This window comes from Blennius ocellaris (genome assembly GCF_963422515.1).
Source record: "Blennius ocellaris genome assembly, chromosome: 20".
Lineage (NCBI taxonomy): Eukaryota > Metazoa > Chordata > Actinopteri > Blenniiformes > Blenniidae > Blennius > Blennius ocellaris.
The window spans coordinates 22,770,360-22,793,758 of record NC_137669.1 but is presented as its reverse complement, the minus strand read 5'-3'; the positions used below and the strand labels follow the sequence as shown (position 1 = coordinate 22,793,758).

Sequence of the window (23,399 nt, the reverse complement as noted above, 5' to 3'; positions counted from 1 at the left end):
GCGCCGGGAGCTGTCCTTCAGCACCGCGGGGACGCGCGCGTAAAAAAAAAAAGGAAAGAAGAAGAGGAGGAAGAGGAGGAAGAAGAATAAAAAAAGAGAAAAGCGAGATAGAGGGAGGAGAGATTGATTGACAGCAGCCTGGAGAGAGGATTAGAAGAGATTTCCATTCTGGAGGAGACGTGCACTTATTTGATGCTAATAGAAGCAGTGTGTGTGTGTGTGTGTGTGTGTGTGTGTGTGTGTGTGTGTGTGTGTGTGTGTGTGTGTGTGTGTGTGTGTGTGTGTGTGTGTGTGTTCCTTTGTTGCTTCAGCTCATCGTTCAGCTCAAACTCTCTAAAAAAAAATCTTCATTTTCTTTACGTTCATGTTGAATCTTCAGCTTATTTCTGAATTGTGACAGAAACTCACTGTAATCCTCTGTTTTCATTCCTCTGCTGGGATTTTAAGCCTAGAAAAATGGGATTTTACTTAAAACTGCACCGTTAAAGCTGAATATAATAGATTTGAACGCTAATAGATTTTTCCAAATTTGCCTCAATGGAACCAAATTCCCACTCTAGTGATTCTATCGTGCAACGAAAAGAACAAAACACTTCCTGAAGTAATTTATGGTTGAATGTTGGATTTATCTGATAGTTTTACGCACAAGACGATGGATCATAGTTGATAAAGGATCTTGGGATCTATAGGCAGTATTTCTTTAAGTATAAAGTCTACGACTTTGACAATTACTGCAGTTTGTCTCCATTTTACACACACACACACACACATATATATATATATATATATATACAAATTCAACTATTTACACATGTGATTTCACACATTAACTAACAATGTCATATTTTCTTCCTTTAAAAAAGTTTACCATCTCCAACCAGTCAGATACTTTGAGTTTAAAATATGTGGTGAGTCTTCATATATAGTCTGTAACCATGGTAACGGCTCTGACACCTCATCCTATAAGCCTTTACAGGCAACGTGAAAACACGTGTTTTAGCATTTTTTTGTGTTTCCACATTTAGAAAACGATGCAGTGAGCCCGTCCGGCCACCAGTTGGTGCTGTTGGTCTGGTTTTTGTCGTGAAAGTCACAGAAAACGATACAAACATGTTTATAAAAGCGTCACAGAGTCACAAAGTTCCTCCCAGACGATCCCCGCTGAGGCCGAAGTCGTTCGGCAGCCGGAGGGTTAAACCTCAGAGTGAAGAACGTCTGTCCGCCGCCTGTCTTAAGATGATGAAATCGTCTTCAAGTGCACTGAAATGCGTGGCGACGCGTTGAAATACACGTGGAAACGAGTGAAACGGCGGCAGAGAGAAGAAACACGCAAACGTTGCCTCAGCGGAGGGTTTAGAAGAAAGACTTCAGAAAAATGTGGATTTCATTGAAGAGTTCATTGATTTGTTCGTCATTCTGACGCTTCTGACCAAAAATATGACGATTATTCTTTCAAAAATTCACTTCTAGAAAATCTAATGATTGTCAGACGCTTTATTTTGAAGGTTTTATCGTGTCAGATTAAAAAGACAAAAACAACGACGACAACAAAAGCCTCTAAATGTTTAATTTATTTGTCTTGATCAGACATTTGAAGTTAAAACAGGAACGTTTTTGTGCCACTTTCTGAAAAATACTCTCAACTCTTTCAGTAGTTCTGCCGTTTCCATGGAAACAGACATCGTTTTCAAAATGTTTCTAAACTTTTCTGAAGCAAAAAACACACAAAAAAGTGGGGGGGTTCTTGAGTCGGGAGTTCTTGAGTCGGGAGTTCTTGAGTCGGGGGTTCTTGAGTTGGGGGTTCTTGAGGCGGGGGTTCTTGAGTCGGGAGTTCTTGAGTCGGGAGTTCTTGAGTCGGGGGTTCTTGAGTCGGGGGTCTTGAGTCGGGGATTCTTGAGTCGAGGGGTTCTTGAGTCGGGGGTTCTTGAGTCGGGGGTTCTTGAGTCGGGGGTCTTGAGTCGGGGATTCTTGAGTCGGGGGTTCTTGAGTCGGGGGGTTCTTGAGTCGGGGGTTCTTGAGTCGGGGGTTCTTGAGTCGGGGGTTCTTGAGTCGGGGGTCTTGAGTCGGGGATTCTTGAGTCGAGGGGTTCTTGAGTCGGGGGTTCTTGAGTCGGGGGTTCTTGAGTCGGGGGTCTTGAGTCGGGGATTCTTGAGTCGGGGGTTCTTGAGTCGGGGGGTTCTTGAGTCGGGGGTTCTTGAGTCGGGGGTTCTTGAGTCGGGGGTTCTTGAGTCGGGGGTTCTTGAGTCGGGAGTTCTTGAGTCGGGAGTTCTTGAGTCGGGGGTTCTTGAGTCGGGAGTTCTTGAGTCGGGAGTTCTTGAGTCGGGGGTTCTTGAGTCGGGAGTTCTTGAGTCGGGGGTTCTTGAGTCAAGTTTCTTGAGTCGGGGGTTCTTGAGTCGGGGGTTCTAACGTGGCGTCCTTGGTTCTTCCAGTGAGGCCCAGTCGAGGTCAGTGATGCTCCAACGTCAGGACCACCCTGTGAACCCCGCCTACGGCGGCGGCGGCGCCGACAACGGCTCCTCCTCTTCCTCGCTTCGCAACAGGAGAGGCGACAAGGACGGGAACTTCAACTTCCTGTCGGGGAAAGATGACGACGGTTTCACCGGCAGCAGAGGAGGAGGAGGAGGAGGAGGGGGAGGAGGGGGGGACGAGAACCGTAATCAGGTGCGCCCCCGTACCCTGGGCCCGTTGGGCCGCGACCCCCCCAGCTCCTCGCCGTCTCCCGGGTACCACCACAACGCGGGCGTCCTGTCGCCGCGGTCCCGCCTGCCCTGCTGGAGCCCCCTGGAGCCGCTGCCCGAGATCGAGAGCGGCGACGACGGGTACGGCCGGGTGCCGCCCGACGGGGCGGAGGAGCGGCGGATGATGGAGGAGGAGGAGGAGGAGGGCGGCGGCGTGCGCGCCATGATGTTCCTGGACGAGGAGAAGCGGCAGCAGCAGACGAGGAGGATGAGCGGCGAGCCGGCGAGGAGGAAGAGCGGCCCGGGCCTCCGGGGGCGCCCGGAGGACGGGGCGCCGCCGGACGAGGACGAGGACGACGAGTGGGGCGACAGCGACTCCGAGTCGGAGTTCAGCTTCCGCTCCGGCGGCAGCATGTCCTCGCTCAACCTGGAGAGCGGCGGCGAGGGGATGCTCATGGGCGGCTGGGATCGCGTCGGCGTCGGGGAGCCCCGGCTCATCCAGAGCGAGCCGCCGCTAGCGCCGCCGCCGCAGCGGAACATCAACCGGCGGAGCTTCAGCCGGAAGTCGCTGCCCGGCAGCACGCTGGCCAACCTGATGGAGGAGGGGAGCGAGGCGGCGGAGGGCGGGGGCGGCGAGGACGGCGGCGGGGGAGACCGCTCCTCCGACTCGGACGGGGAGCTGATGGACGCCGTGTGGACGCTGCGTGACTGCGAGCGCTTCAAGGAGCAGGAGATGGAGAAGCACCAGGTGCAGCTGACCATGTACCGCCGGCTGGCGCTGATCCGCTGGGTGCGCACGCTGCAGGGCCGCGTCCAGGAGCAGCAGGACCGCCTGCAGTCCAGCTTCGACGTCATCCTCACCCAGCGCAAGGAGCTGCTGCGGATGGGCGCCGCCACCGCCACCGCCGCCGTCGTCGCCGCCGCCCCGCCGCCCGTCGTCGTCGGCCAATCGTGAGCCGAGGAGGACGAGACCATCGTCCTTCTTCCTGTCCCACATTCTTCAACCTGTCATGATGCCGACTGTAACCAGGCGACTGTAACCAGGCGACTGTAACCAGGCGACTGTAACCAAGCGACTGTAACCAGGCAACTGTAACCAATTGACTGTAACCAGGCGACTGTAACCAAGCGACTGTAACCAAGCGACTGTAACCAGGCGACTGTAACCAAGCGACTGTAACCAGGCAACTGTAACCAATTGACTGTAACCAGGCGACTGTAGCCAAGCAACTGTAACCAGGCGACTGTAACCAGGTGACGGTAATCAAGCAACTGTAACCAGGCAACTGTAACCAAGCGACTGTAACCAGGCGACTGTAACCAAGCAACTGTAACCAAGCAACTGTAACCAGGCAACTGTAACCAGGCAACTGTATCCAAGCGACTGTAACCAAGCAACTGTAACCAGGCGACTGTAACCAAGCAACGATGACCAGGCGACTGTAACCAGGTGACTGTAACCAGACAGCTGTAACTAGGCGACTGTAACTAGGCGTCTGTAACCAGGCAACAAACAAACTGAACACCACTGGTGTCTAAACTGTACACTGTAAAAAATGAACCGATAAATTACTGTAATTAGAAATAGTAAAAACCTTTACAGCTTCTAAATTCCGTATTTCAGGCGTCACTATTATTTATTGACTGTTCAAACTTCAGCCGGGTGTTAAACGTCGTCATGGAGGCTTTGTTGGTATTAAACCGTCACAAAGTCACTTCATGCAGTTTAAACACTTTTATGTTTCCATCAGTAAAACTTTGAATCGTTTATTTTATTTAGAATGTGGCCTAACAGAGCCGGCAGTCGTGACCTTACTCGTCGTGACAAATTCACTAAGAATATTTTTAAATATTTCACACAAAAAAATTGTTTCCATGAATTAGAAACGTTTAATGAGCTTCTTCTGCCCTCCGTCTCAACTCTGCAGCACAAATCTGTCGTTTTTATCTGTGAAGGAAGAGCAAGATATGCAAATTCTTAGCACAGATTCATGAATCAGAATTTTTTTTTTTTTTTTTTATGACTTTACGACACGAACAACAAAGAACCTGGAAAAAGAAACAGGAGAACATCGTCTGCATAGAAAACAAGCGATTGGCCTTTTCACTTAAATCCTGTTAACTGGGTCCGAGGTTCACGTTCAGATTTGGCGCTGAAGGTGGCGCGCTAGCCGGCCTGCTAGCCAGCGTGCTAACCAGCATGCTAATTAGCGTGCTAGCCAGCTAGCCATAGCCTGAGCCGTCCTGTTCGTTCAGCATCTCGTTTGTCATCACGGGAATCATAAAGGAAAAAAACCGACAGATTGGATCTTAACAAATTCCAAACGTGTCTCACTGTCGCCACCTAATGTACAAAAGTGCAACGGCAACATGATTGAATTGGAAAAATGGAAGCAACTTGTGTGTGTGTGTGTGTGTGTTTTTAAGTTAAATAACCAGTGAAAATGTCTCTGATCAGTTTGGAACATTTAAAAAAATCAACCTTTAAAAAGCGGAAATGTTCCGGGTGCGTCAACGTGTCCTCCAGTTGAAAGTTTTAAACTTCAGTGAAGTATCTGATACTGCAAATGTCTTTTTTTTTTTTACACTGTAGCTTCATCTCCTGTTTTACTTCCTGTTTCCAGCGAATCGAGAACCTGTGAGACTAAAATAATGTTCATTCTGATCCAAGCGTGTGTGTGTGTGTGTGTGTGTGTGTGTGTGAGTGAGTGAGTGAAAAAAACAAACAAAAAACCATCAGCTGTACCAAAATATATTTAAATTGAACCGCGTTAGAGACTATTTATAGCCTGAACTCATGACCATCACAGGTTTTCACCTCGTGGGACCAGAAAGCCAAACTGTGTCTCGTCAATACATTTCGGTTGAAACGTTTTAAAAGCTCTTAGAATATAATCAATTTAATAAACTAAATTATTACGTAATAAATTAGGCTGTTGGGGTCTAATACGTTTTATAAATTAAATTACAATATAATAAATTAGGCTGTTAGGACATAATAGATTTGACGAATTAAATTATATTATAATATAATGAATTAATGGAGGATCCATGTGACGTCATCCTGTCGAGTCTTTAACTGTCACACCTGTTTTCAAGTGAAGTTAATGAATCTATTACACTGATGTGAATTCAGTTCTTTAATTGAGTGTTTGAAATTAAATAGAAGAATAAAATGGACAACAGGGTGTATTTTTTTAATCTGCATGAGTATTTGTTGAAGAAATACTCATGAAAGCGTGTAGATTGAATGAAACATACTAAACTGGCCTTAATGTGTTTCCTTCATAAAATATTATTACATCTTCATATGTAGCCTGTCGAGTTTTTTTATATATTATTTTAATACTTACACTAAATCCAGTTCTTAGTATGTGTGTTGTTGTAACAGCCCCCCCCGAAAACCACTGATGTTTATAATTATCATGGATGAAAAGAATAAAGAATAATTATATCTTCACCTTGTGTTTGATTTTTTCTTTCTAATCCGCGTTTTAATGGAGAAACAATCCAGATTATTTATTCCCTTTCAGATCAGCGCATGTTTATCAAAGTTTCTTGGCTGCAGACGCTGACTGAGATAAAGAAACAGGCTTTAGCTGTTTATTATTTTACTTTATTATTTTTTTTTAGCCCCTGTACTTGCTGTCCTGACGCCTGGAGGCGCGTGACATTTGCGCGCACAATTGCCGCTTTGTGCCGCGAACAAAGTGTTTGTTGTATATCTGCTCATCACACGGGCTGTAGGGAGGGAGGGGGGGGGGGGGGGGGGGATGCTCACCGTGTGATAGCCGTGTGAGGCCGGTGCGGGCAGCCTGCCGCCGCCTGCGGCCGCTCCGGGATCACCGCACCTCTTTTCCATGCGTGCGTAAAATATATATATATGCGTGTTGATGGAGATACCAGCCCTCTGTAATCTCCATCCTGCTGCGCCTCGGGGGCAGTAAGTGGGGGGGGTGAAGGGGGTGAAGGGGGGGTTAAACCTGCCAATCTGCCGCCCCGGGGCCCCTGCAGGTCGGATCCGGCCGTCCGGTGGCGCACCGGAGCCAAAACCAACCCAAACCCCGGGGCGAGTTTCCGGATAATCCCCAACTTCTTTCTCTCTTTCTCTCTCTTTTCCCCTCCCCTCCTCTCCGCGGCTTATCGCCTCCTCTTGGATGAACCATTTACATATTGATCCCTTGTCGTGCGGCTGAAGGTGCGTGTCTGCCGGCAGGATAACACGTCCGCCCGCCCGCCGCCTTGTAGAACAAGCGCGCGCCGCGACGAGCGCCTCCGCGAGGCGACGTCCAGGAAACAAACGCGCCTTTGGAACCTGATTTCAAGGTAGTTGGAAAGGTTCAAGGGGAATTCACACGTTTGTCGTTCACACGGCGGCGGCGGCGGCGGCGGCGCGCGGGACACCTCTGGAGGCGGGAGCGCGCATCGTGGAAACACACTCGAACGGTCCGCGCGCAGCGTTTCTCCATCAATTAACCACGTTTACTCTGTTGTAGTGATTTGGGGAAGTAATAGATTACAGTAATAAAGTAATACCGCGGTAGTTAATTCTACTCATATTAAGTAGAATCTCACTTCGTGATTTTACCTTTTAAAATATGACTTTACATGCAACTGGAACTTAATTACACTTAAGTCTTATGGACGTTTCTTCTCTTTTAGTCTAATTTACGTGATTCAAACTATTAAAGTTCACAATTTGATTGCGTGATAAAGGCAAGGCAAGTGTATTTATAGAGCGCCATTCAAGCAGGGCGGTTCTTTTAAAAGAAATTAAAGAAAAACTTTCCAAAGACATCAGAAATATTAATAAAAGAAACACATCAAAGCTTCAAAAGAAATCAAACCGTTTGATCTGCAGGTTGTGTGAATTATTTCTATATTTATTTACCATTGTGTCATTTTGTTTTTATGTTTATGTGAGAAACTTTAGCTATTGAGCTGAATGAATTCCTGAAAGCAGCTCGACGCACCGATTCTATGAGTAGTTTGACTACTTTCACTTGTAATCGAGTATCGATGAGTACAGATGAGTGTTTTTCAGCCTGTAGCTTGAATGAAAAAGTTAGAATTTGAGTAAGAATTTAAGTGCAATAATGTGAATACATTTTTAAAAAATCTAAATGATAAAAAATTCCAACCTGATTAAATATAAAATGTGTGTCAACAGGAAGTGGCTGCGATGGATTCCATCTGTAAATACTCACCTTTTTCACAATAAAATCCTGAAGCTCGTCTTTTCAAACCCGACGAGTCTTGACAGTTTTATTTAAAAAATAAAATGCTGCAGCCTGCAACCTTTTCACGGAAGGTCAAAGGTCAAACTGCCATGTTTGGTTTTATTGTGAGATTTTCTCTGGCGTCATTGACTCTCCCTCCTCCTCCTCCTCCTCTTCCTCCTCCTCCTCCTCCTCCTCTGTCTGATTCCTGATGTGTTCCACCTGCTGGCTGCAGCGTTACACCTGTTTCCTCCCCTGTGTCTCCGCTGATTAACGCTCCTTCAGACAAAGTTGTGTTTTCTGGAGAAAAGAAAAGAAAAGAAATGAAATGAAAAATCCTCTAAATCATCTGGAAACTAATGAATGAATGAATATTCAGCATGAAGGGTTGAAGACACTCAAAGTGGCTCCTCACATCAGATAAACACACAAACAGGATAAATAACGTCACAGCGACGCTGCAAATCTTCTTCTCGTTTCGTTAAAAAAAACAAAACTCTTTGAAGGTGCCGACAGATTTTTAATAAAACTGCAAATATCTCGAAGTGACATAAAAAAATAAGACTAATCTATTTTTCAGTTTATATCTTCTTTAACATAAACACATTTCCGGGGTGTAGGAGCGTTGGGGACCCCCCCCCCCCCCCCCCCCCGCAGCGCGCGCATTGTTTTTGCGCACGCGGGAGCGCGCCTCCTCCTTTCCCCCGCAAATCTGCACGATCGTTGGTTTGGAAATATAAAACTTTAGGATAATGTCAGATTGTTTGATGTTCGTTGTTTTTTCCCCCTCAGTAGAAGAAGTGAGCGGAGGGGTGCACGCGCTGCGCGTGGCCGAGGCTCCCCGCGGCGCCCGCACGACCATCTTCACCTCCTTCAACAAAAATCGTTTCTATCAACGGGAACGATTCACTTTAAACGACGTATTTCGTCATTTCTTACCCCTGATTCTTAATTTGATGTTACTTTTAAACGCCACGGAGCCTTGAAATGTTGAATTTAATTCCCAGGAACAGGAAAAAACTAAACAAAAACGAGAATAAAACACATTAACAGAAAAAATTTTTTTTTTATTTACGTTTTCATAGATCAGTTTTGCGTTATTTTATCTTCGTGTAACTCGTCAGTATTAATAGTCCCATTTGCATTAAAAAAAACCAAAAGAATACTGCGAAAAGTGATTACGTTTTTACATTTTATTTGTGAATGTTATGACTTCCGGCTACAACTTATTACACGTCACACTTCAATAATCCGAGATGCTGCAGTCAGAGACAAAAAAAAAGATTTGGAATATTGAGGCTCTGTGTAATAAAATGTAAATTATATGGAGGTTCAGTGTGGATATAATTCAATTTTAACATTCTGTTTTTAGAGGCACCTGAACAGAATCACACGAAAGAAAGTTTTTTTTAACTGTCAAACGTCAAGAGAAGCAAACAATTCCACATAATAAGATGTTTTTGTTCTTCTGTTCCACCGCTGCTCGTTTACACCGGAAATACTATTACTGGATAATTAATTAAGCTGATTTTAGTGACAAATTTACCCCCGGGACGTCATCGTGGGTGTCGTTTTTGTCGTTTTTTGTCGTTTCAGCGCGTGACAATGTTTGATTGTGGACTTTAAATGTCCAGAGTTGCTCCTGCGCGTGCGCGGGTTTCCCTTCCGCTTCCACGAGGTGGATGAAGCGGCGTTTAGATGGATGGATGAGCGGGAGGAGTGTGTTGACCTTCGAGCTGCACCTGGAACACGCACACACACACACACACACACACACACACACACACACACACACACACACACACACACACACACACACCCCAGCAGCCTCCACGAGGGGGAGATGCTCCATCACACACTCGGACTGGCGCTTCCCTTCCGCTTTACTTCCACGTTCGGCCACCAGAGGGCAGCAGCGCGCGCCGGCGGGTTCTTCCAGAGCGTCTGGCGTTTTTTCCTCCAGAGATCCGGGAAGGTGAGCTCCCACTTGTCTTTTTTCCTTTTTTTACACATCACATGTTGAATAATCAAGAAAAATTATAATAAGTCAGCAGCTGCGCGACACGAAGTGTCTTTGTTTCTTCTGACAAACAAAACAGGAAACAAACAAAAGAGTCAAGTGATATTTTGACGGAAATTGTGGAAAACTGCAATTTTTGCATGGATTATTACATATATGTGTGATATTTCTAAGTTAATCAATCATATTTATGGATTTACTTGTTAGTATTCATATGCGTACATGAGTTAAACACATATACTCACATTACAGTAACTAAATACTATTTTTGAGTACTTGTGTTTATTTTACTTATATTCAAATATGATCTACATGTGACTGCTGAGTATTTGATTTTATTCATATATCTCCCAATACAAGTCATTTCAGGGCACATTTACAGAGAAAAGCCAACAATCCTGTTTTTAGTTTAATTTAATAATTAAATGTAAGTAAAATAGAAGTTTGAGTAGTTTTGGAGACTTTTTTCACCTCAGTTATTTATTTATTTAATTTTTTGTAATTTAATTTTTTTTTAAAAAGGTCAAACGGTCAAAGTATCATTCTACATGATGCTAAACTCAGCTATTATATTAATTCGTAAAGAATCAAAATGTCACATTTTCAAACCAGTTCTGGTCAACAGTAGAGAAAACATCTGTCATCCAGTGTTTTTCCAGTTACAAAGTTTGAATTTGTAAGAGATTAATCTCCTATCACGTGACCACTTTGCTATGCTAGGCTATGCTAGGCTACACCATGCTACGCTAAACTACTTTTTCTTCTTGCAAATACGCGCCAGAGTTCAAAATAAAAACAAAAACTGCTTTAAGAAACAATGAAAACAACCTCCAATCAGTCATTTGTTGGTACAAAGTAGAGATATATTAGATTTTAATGCTTGTTACATCATGCTAAGCTACGTTATTTTACATTATTTCATTCATTAGCTGTGTTCGATTTGTTCAATTAAATCTTCCTCACTTCTTTGTGTATATATATATATATATATATATATATGAATTTAATATGAGATTTGTGGCATTTTCAGTTAAAAAGTGTGAATTTATTTATTAAAAAAAAAAAAAAAAGACGGGACCAGAACGAAGAGTCCTGTGAGGGACGGGTCCTGGTCTTTGCAGAGTGACGCAGGCGTCTTTGTGCCTCCATGACAGTGAAGCCGCCGTCAGCCTCACGTCCCCGTCCACATCACATCACATCACTCACTGACAGTCCTTTCACATTAACGTTCCCCGGGACAAGAGCCGAGCGCCGTCACGCGCCCTTGACATGGAAAAAAAAGTTTCGGGGGGGGGATCCCTGCTTGCCGCCGTGGCGGCGGCGGCGGTTAGCGGCGGTTAGCGGTAGCTCGCCCTGGTGTGTGGAGCTCCTCCACCACGCAGAAATCCACCCAGTGAAGGAAGGAGGCCGTGAGAGTCCCTCCCTTCCTCCCGCTGCCTGATGTAGTGTGACAGTGTGTTCGCCTGCAGCACTCTGCTGGCGTGGAAACAATCAGCTCTGACAGAGAGAGAGAGGGGGGGTGGGGGGGGGGGGGGTGCAGGAGGGGTGGAGGGATAGAGGGAGGGAGGGAGAGAGAGGGGAGGACGGGTGAGGCCGGGCGGAGAGGAGGCTGAGGCCCGAGGCCTGAGGATGATGAACTGGATAGAAAGACCTGCCGTCACTGTAGAAACAACAGAGAAAAACACATAGATAGATAGATAGATAGATAGATAGATAGATAGATAGATGATAGATAGATAGATAGATAGATAGATAGATAGATAGATAGATAGATAGATAATAGATAGATAGATAGATAGATAGATAATAGATAATAGATAGATAGAAGAGAAAGCATATGGTTTCTAAATAAAGCTACCAAGTTGGATTGTTATTACGGTGACTGTCAAAGTAAAATTACCAAGTTGGATTGTTATTACGGTGACTGTCAAAATAAAAGTACCAAGTCGGATTGTTATTACAGTGACTGTCAAAATAAAAGTACCAAGTCCCAGGAGAACAAGGACTGGGACTCATGACAAGACAGAGGAAACATTATTGTGACCGTCTCTACTGAGCATGTGCAGAAGAGGTACAGGAGTATTTCCATACGTACATAAATACTAGTTTGTCTAATTACTGTTGGTGAATATAAATAGTCTTTTGGATGTAAATAAAAGCTCACGTTACGTTTGAATTTATACCCTGCTTGTAAAAAAAGTTGTATTTTGTGAAAAGTGGATATTTCAGGTTATTTCACACAAAGTTAGAGGTGGAGTTCCTCAGGGCTCCATCCTGGGTCCACTGCTGTTCGCTGCTCACGTCTCCAATACGGCAGACGTCACGAAAAAAGAAAAGTGTTATTGTTATTATCCCCGTCAATTGAATGAACACACAAAAAAAAAACACGCCACACATCCACTTCCCTCTCCGGTGGAGGTGACGGAACAGGTGGAGTTCCTCAGGGCTCCATCCTGGGTCCACTGGTGCGTCGAATAAAGACACAAACAAATAAAAAAAAAACAAAGTTGTTTTTAGAACCTGTTGACGTGAAGAGAAAGAGCCTCGGTGACCCGGGCGTCACTCGCCCACTTGACTCTTGTCGACTCATCGGCTTAAACCATCAGGTCCATTACTGAGTGTGTGTGTGAAGAGGAGGAGGAGGAGGAGGAGGAGGAGGAGGAGGGTGTGTGTTGACGCTTCAGCTGCCTCGCCCGCTATAACCAGCTAATAAATATGAAAACAGCAGGTTAAAACTTTTTCATTCGTCCCGTGCGTGAAAGGATTAGCCTCGTCTATAGAGTCCCGTGAAAAATCCCCCAAACCTCATAAAAGCCCGCCGTCGCCCCATAAAACTGCCCCGGACAAAAGGGGCTTTTTCACGCATAAGGGGTTTTCTCAAGAGCTCATTGAGGGGAGCCCCGACCCCCCCGCCCCCCCAGCCCCCACCGTCCCCCCCCCCCGCCCGACCCCCCCGGCCCCCGCCCACAGATTATCTGGCCGTCGGTGAAAGCCCGGCTGGGAGCGGCAGGTGCGTGTGCCAGGCAGTGGTGGGGGGGTATGGGGGGGTCACGGGGGGGTGGGGGGGGGGGGGGGGGGGGTCGACGGCGGCGGTGGACTATATGGAGGATGCTGCGCAGCTGCCGGCAGGAATGTTTGCACATTGTCACTTCCATTTAACTTGCTCTTTTTTTTTTTTTAACCCCCCCCCACCTCCAGCCCCCCCACCCCCACCACCACCTCCAGCCGGGGCTAAACGGTGACACCCCACCACCCACCACCGTCCACAAAAGAGCGACAAGCGACGCGGGTCGTCGCCGTGAAATGGTGGATTAGAGTGATAAGCCAGCGGAGGGACTCCGACCCCCCCCCACTCTGGAGAGGTTAACTCACTGTGCAGCTCCCCGAGGGGGGGGGGGGGGGGGCGCACACAGGTTATTGCTTTCCTCTTCTTCTTCTTTTTTGAAGAGCAGACTTCAACATATGGTCGCCTGGAGACGGAAGCTGAAGCTCCTCAATAATCCAGCTCATGCAACTTTGCCCCCCCCCCCAACCCAACCCCCCCCCCAAAAAAAATATATACAAACATACATGGAGGACGCACACTTTTTTAGTGCTGAACTTGCGCTTCCTAATCTCCACCGTCCACCAACTGTGTCGCCGTTCCAAGCGGTGGCCCCGGGGCCATGTGTGGGCCCTCCACCTAATCCCCCCCCCCCCCCCCCTCGTCCCGGGGGGGTTGGAGTTGAAGGTGCTTACAAAAGCTTTTTTTTTCACACCATCTTCCAGCAAAAAAAGCAAAAGAAAAAGGGGGATTAATGTCCTCACCATTATGAATAATGAGAATGAATAACAAACAGCCGCCTGTTTATCCGCACTCCATTAAAATAAAGCAAAGTAACCTTGTGGTCGTATTGAACCGTGTCTCTGGGCTGTTTGTGGAGGTCACGTATAATCAACACCACTTTCATCAGTGTCTCCCCCCCCCCCCCCCCCCCCCCCCAGCCAAAGATCTCACCCAGAATTCATCTTTTATTTAATGTCTGACAGAAGGAGGAAGAAAAAAAAACTAAAAATAAGCATTTTTGTGTGTTGAAATAAACAAAAAAACAGGTTAATTCCACTTAAATGAACATTTAGCCGTACATTTTCAAAGTGGGTTTAATTTAATTCACGTAAATGTTGGATTTGGACAATTCTGCCAGGACACGATTAAAGAAAAATCAACAAATAGTTGTTATTTTACCTGTTAAATTTATTTATATTAGGTTGGAATTGGAAAAAAAACTGTTTAAGTCTATTAAGTTGGTGGATTTAATGAGATAAATTCACTCTTCAGGAGACAAAATTTGAAATACAACAGTTTTGTTTTTTAGTATTTATTAAATAGTAAAAGTAGGATTACTTTTATGCTTCATTTAATAAAGTGATTTCTTGTAGAGTCACAATTCTAAGTGAATTCTTGTGTTTTAGTTCTTTGCTTTGACTTTGAATCTTTATATAAAATTACACATTCGACATTTTGAGCTTCAGCTTTACTTGATTTTGATTTAAATAAACCCTCATGATGCAGATGAAAGTTAGTATTTCTGAAAATAGTGTCATTGTTGAAATATTTACAGACATATTTTGTGAAAAAAAAAAAGAAATTTCAGGTGTGGTCCAAAGAAAATGACAGGTGGAGTTCCTCAAGGCTCCATCCTGGGTCCACCGACCATTTACACTTTTACAATATCTCAGGTTTTCTGTTAAAATAAAACGTCTTGTCGTTCGTGTCAATAAATAAATCATCACATGATTTTTTAATCTTTTAGCTATAAACTCTGAAATAACTGTGCTTTGGATCAATTTTACACTTTAAACTGACTTTATATCGATGGCATCAATAGAATTAAAAAAAAAGTTAAAATAAAATTCATTATCTTTTAATAAAACAAAAATTTATTGTGCAAAGTATTTTAATAAACTGAACCCTGCAAACCCTAATTGATTATTATAAAAAAACATTTTAACTGGAGTGTTTATTGAACTTTCTAAACCTAAATACTAAATTGTATATATAAGTTTTGATTTATAGATATGGTACATATTGACATTTTGATCTAATCTGTTGCTCACATTTGGTCTATTCTAAATAACAACAAAAGGATTTTAACACATTAAACTTTAGAGTTCAGAGAAAAGTCCTTTGAGACGAACACGTAGGCGACGTGAGCAAAAATCTTTATTGGCTTTCTAATGCGGGGAAATATAATTACCCACTAAATTCTGGTGCTTTAATCTATTTTAATAAAAGTTGTCTATCAAAATGATAAGAAAAAAAATATTTTAGGCCAAAATTTTAGTTATCACATAATTATTTTCTACTTCATCCTATCTTATTAGAAACAAAACAAAAAAACTCTGTCTCAATGGACATTATGGCCAAAGTTCAGTTCAGGTTCGCCCCCTGGAGGTGAGGCAGGGTACTGCCTGCCTCACTTTACTTGCCTTTTCTCTGCGCTTTATTGTGGCGATCAGCAGGAAGGATTCTCGCACACCTACATTAAAGACATGACCCAGGCTGTAGAGTCCTGCTGGAGAACTAATATCAGTGTAAAGTTCATGCTGTTGATTTGCTGAGGAGCAGAAAGGTCATGTGACCAGGTTGTATTGATCACATGACTCGTCCATCCTCGCCTGGATTTCATCCACTGATACTGACAATCTGCAATTTTTACTTTGACTTTATTTTTATTTGTACCGCAGGCCACTGGACTCCAGTATGACCTCCTTTCTTTACACGTTTCTCTCTTTGTGTTCGGTGTTGTTGTCCAACACGCATCTCCTCCCGCGATCCTTCACCGATTTTGACCTTTCAGACACCAAAACGTGCGGAATCCTCTGGAGATGGTGGCTCTGTTCTAACTGTTTGAAAATCTTGATCGATATTTTGACTTTTGTGCAAATATTTTCGCTTTGATCTCGCTTTCATCTCACGGGTGAGTGTCCAGGCCACTGCCGCCCTCACACTCGCCATTTGCTTGTGGGAAATGCATCAAGTTGCACATTGCTTTGAGGAGAAGCGTACGGCGAGGCTCCGCCGTCTCCCCCTTCGTGGCGTTTCCCGCCGTCACGTCTTCCTCCGGCGTCACGACTCCAACATCTGCCCCGAACAGACGCTGCAGCTGGGATCGGGATCTGCTTTAATGACGACGGATGGGGGAATAATGCATGAGAGCGGCGTTTCTCTTAGGAGACATAAACGATGATCGGCGTGACAAATCAACCCATAATAACCCACCAACCAAAAAAAATATTATAAAAACGACAGAGTTTTGGGTCTGAGAGACAAAATGTGTCGCCTGCGTCTCCTTAAAGCGTCTCCGAAGCATCGCGGCCTCAACGCCTCTCCTCCTGGATCTCCGCCGCCGCCGCCGCCGCCAGATCCAACAAAACGCCGCTCGGAATGAGAATGTGAAAATGAAATATGAAACAGTGGGGGTGATAAACTGGTAGATAATCATCTTTTCATTAAACTTTCATCCCCAGTGACTTAAATATTCAAGAGCCCAATTACAGGGCTTGTATCTCCCCCCTCGTTCCTCTCCTCTCCTCTCCCTCGCTCCTTAACAAGAGCAGTCAGGGGAGAAGAAGGGTGAGAGGCTCGGGGGGGGGGGGGAGTGAGGGCATCATTATGAAGTGGTCAGAGGGAGAGAGGGAGGGAGAGAGAGAGAGAGAGAGAGAGAGAGAGAGAGGGAGAGAGAGATGACCCATCAGCCTCTCACGGAGGACAGGGAGCAGCCGGCCCGATGTGAGACGATGAGGAGGGAGAAGAGGAAGGACGGGTGGCAGACACAGTGTGCAGTCATGCAGGTCTGATGGAGGGATGGAGGAGGGATGGAGGGATGAAGGAGGGATGGAGGGATGAAGGAGGGATGGAGGCGGGAGACGGAGCTGCTGAGAGGAGAGATTTTCCAGGCAGATAGTGTAGAGATGTGTGCATCCTGATGAGAGCCACAAACGGGGCGCATGACTCCACCCCCCCCCCCCCCCCCCCACCACCACCACCACCACCCTCTGCTGCCTGTGTGTGTGTGTGTGTGTGCATGTGTGTGTGTGTGTGTGTGTGAGTGTATTAGCAGTCGGAGCACTGAAGCCCACGGGCGATTCCTGTGTGTGCTTGCGATAAAGGGAAAAAAGGGGAGGAAGTATAACGGTGGGGGGAGAAGGAGGGAGGGAGGGAGGGTGTAGAAGAGGAGGAGGAGGAGGAGGAGGAGTGTGGTTGAGAGGAGAGATGTGGAAGTTGGTTGAGGGAGGGAGAGAGGAGAAGAAAGAAGTGAGAGAGGAGGAAAGAGCATCCAGCAGAGCAGGGAGCTTCCTCTGTGCTGTCAAAGCCTCTGGATCATGTCCCCATTGGTCTATCTCTTACACACACACACACACACACACACGCACGCACACACACACACACACACCCAGTCGCTCCGCTCTCTCCTCCCTCTCGTGAAGAGGGTGTCTTGGCAGGGTAATTAAGAATGGCCTCTAAACACAGGAGTATGGCAGGAACGCTCCAGATGAAAGTAAATGATTAAAATAATTACAGGCTGAGAGCTGACGAGCCGGAGTGTGGGGTGGCCGCCGGACATTTGTCGGTAATTAGATAATTAATCTGAATGCAAATGATGAGCCCTAACGAAGCAGTCAAGCTGAACCAGCGACAACTGCCGTGAGTGAAATGTGTGGGGGGGGGGGGGGGGGGGGGGGGAGGAGGAGGAGGAGGAGGAAGAGGAAGGGGGCTGAGAGAGAAAAGCAGCAGAATGTGTGCAGAAAAAAAAAAAAAACTCCTGAAAATCAGCACAAACACACTAAACAGTACAAAAAAAAACCGAGCAGACGCTTCATAACAGTTGAAACACATCCTGGTTACCTGGTTACCTGGTTACCTGGTTACACGTCCCTGACGACGGCCTCATATCGTCACAAAACAATCGTTAAAAGATCATTTAACAAGGTTTCAGAGGCTCCAAACTGCGACTGCGTGAGGATGACAGGTCATGGTTTCTTCTCACGCCGACGGACTTTAAAGGTTTAATATTCACATGTAATCCCGAATAATCTGAAAGAAATCACATTTTAGGACCAACGCTGCCCCTTTACGTCCACATCATGACCGACCACAGACGCTTCACAACAGATATATCGGCTAATGTCCACAAAAGTTTTGAAAGAGAAAAAAAAGAAACATATAGAGAAATTGTTTTTAGCAGCTGAATAAAAGAAAAAAGAAAGATCCTGGTTATTGGTGTCCGAATTACCGCCTCATATGATCACAAACTATCAATAGGGATTAAAAAAAATGGGTTGTAAGTAACGAACTGCAGTTCTCACATCCAGTTATACTGACAAATCTCAGTTAAGGGTCAAAACTTGAGTATTTTAAGTTCACGTGAACGTCATAATCAAAATGTCGCACATTGTTTTAGGATCGAAACGGCACTACTACTTCCACATAACTCAAATACGAAGTCAGAGAAATTAATGGAGGACAAAAGAACAGTTTAGAACAGCGACAGGTATAAAAAAAACAAAAAATCAGTTTGGCTCAGAAAACATCATCTCTGTTTACTGCCTCATATTATCATAAACAATCAATACAGATAAAAATGTCAATTTAGCCTCCCAGGGAGACAAATGGCTGCAGAATTCTCTACTTTTCGTGCTGAATTATGTTTTACTGCAGCTTCCATGTGACGTTTCCTTGTTTTCACTTCAAATTAAACTACACAGGTTTATATTTCCATTAAAAAAACTTCCACACAGTGACCCAAAGGACCACAAGTGAAAAAAAGCCAAGCTACGAATAGTTAAACTTTACAGAACTAAATATGCAATAGTGTGAATGTTTTATTAGAAGTGAGAGAGAAAAGTAACGTGAAGATGTTTGCAAAAGTCCCTAAAAAAATCAGTGTTGAGCGGAACAAACAAGCAGATTCTGCAAAACTAGAGTGACCCGGTTACAAGTCTGTATTATTATAATATCTGAAGCAGAAAATACTTGTAAAAAAAATGCAAATAAATCCTAGAAGGGAGAGAAATCAAGACTTTTTGTGCTTCAAACAGGACCGAGGCTTTGTTCCTCATCAGAATCAGTCTGGATAGAAACATAAAGGACAAAGTTGAACAAATCTACAAAAGATATAAGAAGACAATCCATATAGATATCACTCATTTGTTGTGACTGAATTCCACAAACAACCACAATTTAAACGTGACAAACTGTAAACAATCAACTTTCCAGGATAAACGGATGGAAATGCAGAAGAAATATGAATATTTTGAGAAGGAAGAGAGAGAGAGAGAGAGAGAGAGAGAGAGAGAGAGAAACACATCATGGGTATGTTTGCAAAGCCTCTTTAAATTCAGTGGGAAAAAAACAACAACAACAAAAACAACAAAACAAGGAGAGGTGGAAGCAGCACATTCTCTAGAACTGGCAGCTCGGAAAATAAAAATAAAACACAAAAAAAACACACCCGGCTCTCTTCACTCTGTTTGTAACTTTCACTGGTAATGACAGGGAGACTCAAATATCTTGTTAAAAAATATCCCAGAAAAGGGCAAAGGCGTCATGTGTGGAGCTCTGCGGGAAAAAAAGAAGAAGAAGAAGAGGAAGAAGAAGAAGAGGAAGAAGAAGAAGGTAGAAAAACAACGTGTGAGCTGGAAAATGAAGGAGCTCACATGAAATGAGACCTGAGGAGGAAAACAGAGCGAGAAGCACACCTTAACATGCGTGAGCAAATTGTGGATTTACCCCCTCACACACACACACACACACACACACACACACACACTGCTCTAAGGCGAGGTAAACAGCTCCATACTTGTATTTTTTTTTACCTCTTTGTCAGGAAGACATACAGTAACCTGCATAAATTTTAGATTTAAATGAAGACAACCTGGATTTATTCATGTGGATTCCAACTCTAGAGCAGAACTGAGCTCCTCAATCTATCGCTTCTTATGCAGACTTTATTTGATCAGTCAATTAATAACAAACTGCTCTAATGTCAAAGTTTTTATATTTAAAAAAAAGCTAAAAAAAAAAATCTCATTCTAATAAGGATTCTTGCTTTTTTTTCAACACTACTCTGCAAAAAAACGATAGTCGGGGTTCTACTTGTAAGGTTCCTCTGACTCTGCCCCTCCACTGTTGTCGCATAACAAAGTTATTTAAATTTTTAATCTCCAGCCGACGAAATCAGGGGAATCCTCCTTCTTTGTGGGCGGAGCCTATGTGTGACATCACGAGTTGTGCAGATCTCGATCTGTTGTGTTTATATTGGCTTGTTTCCTCTTAAATATCCAAGTTTTTACAGTGTTTTGAAGTTCTAGTCGGCGTTTTATGAGCCTTGATGAAAGATTGAGCCTGGAAGAGACCGAGAGAGGAGAAAAGGAGCACAGGCGGCGGGAGCCGCTAGCCGCTAGCTCGGGCGGCTAGTAGACGATCAAGTAACACCTGGACTCGTCTTCAGTGATTCAGTCTTCTAGCTCTTGGACGTGTTGGATCCAGGAAGACGGTCGTTCTGCCAAAAGTCAGGAGCCTCAAAGCCTCAAAGGTGAAAAGTGGCGGCTGCTGAGGCGAGGAGACGAGGACGAATGGAGGACGAAGCGTCTTCTGCTTCCTCAAACATGTTCCAGACGGGGTCACCGATGGCAGAACCACCTTCTGTGTCTTCTTCATCAATCACTGGGTTTGAAATGACCATGATGATGAAATCTGGTTCAATTCAGCCTCTTCGTGGTCAAAACTCTGATCCTCCATAATGTAAACACAACTTGGGCGTGTGCACAACTCGTGATGTCACTCTGTTATTGTCAGAAGCTCCGCCCAGCAGAGGAAATAGCGCCGTTTATCGGCTAGTTTCTGGCAGATTGCCGTATTTTAACATTTTACCCTTCAGCCAGTTAGCAGGAAAACGTTCTAGAAGAGACACCAGAGTGTTTTGGAGGTGGAACCTTCATTTCACTGGGACTTTAAGACGGCTTCACCGTTCAACGTGTCCATTTTGAACATTAATTAACGCGTCGTGAGTAAACATCCCGACAGGTTGAAGGAGCCTCACTTAGCAGCGTCCTTCCTGTGAGCCGTCGGGTGAGACGCCGTCCTGAAGGGACTCCAGAGGAAGATCCACGGTTCCACGGCGGCCGTCTGTCCTTCTCACTACTTAACACACTCACTGGCTCACCAACGCCTCTTTACAGCCGCTCTGCCTCTCGTCTGTCCACGTTGATTCACTGCGTCCAGGAGAGGACATTGTCCCATTTCTGAGGACACTGTGGACAATAGATCCAGAGTAAAGTTCACATCATGAACCAGGATGTCTTCAGGGGCCTGTGGTGGTTTAAACTGTTGTTTATTTACATGTATAAACAAGAACAACACTACCAGGCACATCCCAACCTGTGTGAACAAGACATTTTCCAAAAGGAACATCCAGGCTACAGATAATTACAACATAAACCTGCCATTTCTCAGTAAATCTATCGAATAGCCCTCAAAAAAACCAACGATACAAAGACAAACTCTTTGTAGTTCTGGTTAAATTTTGCTTCAAATGTCATAAACAGTGGGCTGCACGTGTCACAATCAGCTAAAATGTGTATTTACCTGATAAATAACAACATCTGGGCTTGTTATTCCCTTTCAAAACTTTTGACAAAGTCACACAATGTGGATATAATCAAGATAAACTATAACAAAGCACATATTTGGCATATTTGCAGTCATTTTAGGAACTCTACGTATTATTACTCGACGACTCAAACATCGGAAACTACAATCACATTTCACAAGAGACCGAAATATACAGAAATGTCAATGTTTTGAAGAATCATGAATATTTATGTAGAAAAACACCTGAAAAAAAATCTGCATGAACAAACCCAAGAGTGGAGAATAAAAACATGTAGTTTGTCGGCTCAGAAAACCAAAATAACATCACGTTCACTTCAATAACATCATGATGACATGTGAATTAAACCTGCGGTTTTGTTTGTCAGCCAGTATAATATCATAAACAACACAGAGAGAGCTCTTCATCGCTGTTTGGTGAAAAATAAAAGTAAACATTGCATTTTTGTCTAAATCAAGTTGGCCTACAAAGACAGAATTGTAACCTTTTTTTCTGGTGTTCATTTCCTCAAATTCCTGCTTAATTATTCTCCAGATGTCACAGATGTTGATCTAAAACAGATGATGTATGAATAAACATGCTTGGGACGACTTTGAGTAGATTTGAGGTAAAAATAACAACAGAATTTCTGGCATGGTGGCATTGAAATGAGAAACTTTACAAGAGAACTGTACAGAAACGGGCGTGTTTCGGGGGTGAGGAGGAGGAGGTGAGGGTCTCCCCGGGGGACCAGAGTCCGTCACTCCACCACCAGCTCGAACCCCTCGGCCTCCTCGAACTCCGCGTTCATGCGGGCCGCCAGGGCGTCCAGCTCGGTGGAGGCGAGCTGCGGCACCTTCCTCCTCCTCCGCCGCCGCTTCTCCTTCCCCACCGCCACCCCGGGGATGTCCGGGTCCGGCAACGTCGACCCGCAGCAGTCCTCCTCCTCCTCCCCGGCCTGCAGCAGGGACGCGAACGAGTTCAGGGCCGCGGGGGCCCCGGAGGAGGAGGAGGAGGCCTCCAGGGCCGACCGGGACCGGGGCATCACCTCCGGGGTCTGGAGCTGCTCGAAGCCGAAGAGGGTCTCTCTCCTCGGGGACTTGTCGCTCAGCCGGCTGTAGGACCGACGCACCTTCCGCGACCACGCCGCGGCGTGTGGATCCTCCGGCGGGTTGGAGGAGGAGGAGGAGGAGGAGGGCTGCGGCGGAGAGGAGGGGAGGATCGGCGAGGGCATCGCGGCTTTCTTCTTCACCTCGCCCGGGGGTGAGGTGGAGGAGGCCCGGCGGCCCGGGACGGCCGCTGCCGTCGGGGTGGAGACCTTCTGCTTCTTCTGCTGCTGGAGCCGCTCCGACCCGGACCGCCGCCTCGGCTGGTTCTCCTTGTCGTGCTCCGACGGCGCCGCCGTCTTCCTCGGTGCGATTTTCCTCACCGCGATGGAGCGTTTCACGGCCCCGGGGCCGAGCGCCATCTTGGGCTCACTCTTCACGGTGTCCTGCGGAGGTGAGGCCAACCGCGGCGACCGCCGCCTCTGGGAGCCGCCGAGGTTGTTGCACTCCGTCATCACGCTTTGAGGCGTCGCTTCGTTCATGTTTAATCCAGAAATATCCGATCCAGGGTTTATTTTGAGCCCAAATCTCCAACTCGGAAGACCCGACGACAGCTGCTTCCTGCAGGTCGTTCAAAATTACCCGCCCGACTCCCGAGTTTACCAATTCTACTGCGGCGAGGCCTTGCTCTCCCTCTGATTGGCCAGCAGCCGTTACCATCCGTTTTCCGATTGGTTGACGTATCGCGGTCAGCCAATCACAGACGTCGAGAGGCGGACTGTGACGGGGCTGTAGTAGGATTC

At 45.6% G+C, this 23,399-nt stretch overlaps 2 protein-coding genes across 2 annotated transcripts; one reads left to right on the top strand and one right to left on the bottom strand.

The window, feature by feature from the left end:
- Positions 1 to 2,451: 2,451 nt before the first annotated feature.
- On the top strand, positions 2,452 to 3,640 carry c19h1orf216 (chromosome 19 C1orf216 homolog; the record flags this gene model as incomplete). Its single annotated transcript, XM_080515880.1, has 1 exon — positions 2,452 to 3,640. One exon carries the CDS (start codon positions 2,452 to 2,454, stop codon positions 3,631 to 3,633), a length of 1,182 nt encoding a protein of 393 aa, XP_080372006.1. The 3' UTR covers positions 3,634 to 3,640.
- An 18,670-nt stretch (positions 3,641 to 22,310) lies between these two features.
- cdca5 (cell division cycle associated 5) lies at positions 22,311 to 23,138 on the bottom strand (the record flags this gene model as incomplete). Its single annotated transcript, XM_080516281.1, has 1 exon — positions 22,311 to 23,138. The coding sequence occupies one exon, from the start codon at positions 23,136 to 23,138 to the stop codon at positions 22,311 to 22,313; it is 828 nt and encodes a 275-aa protein (XP_080372407.1).
- Positions 23,139 to 23,399: the final 261 nt, after the last annotated feature.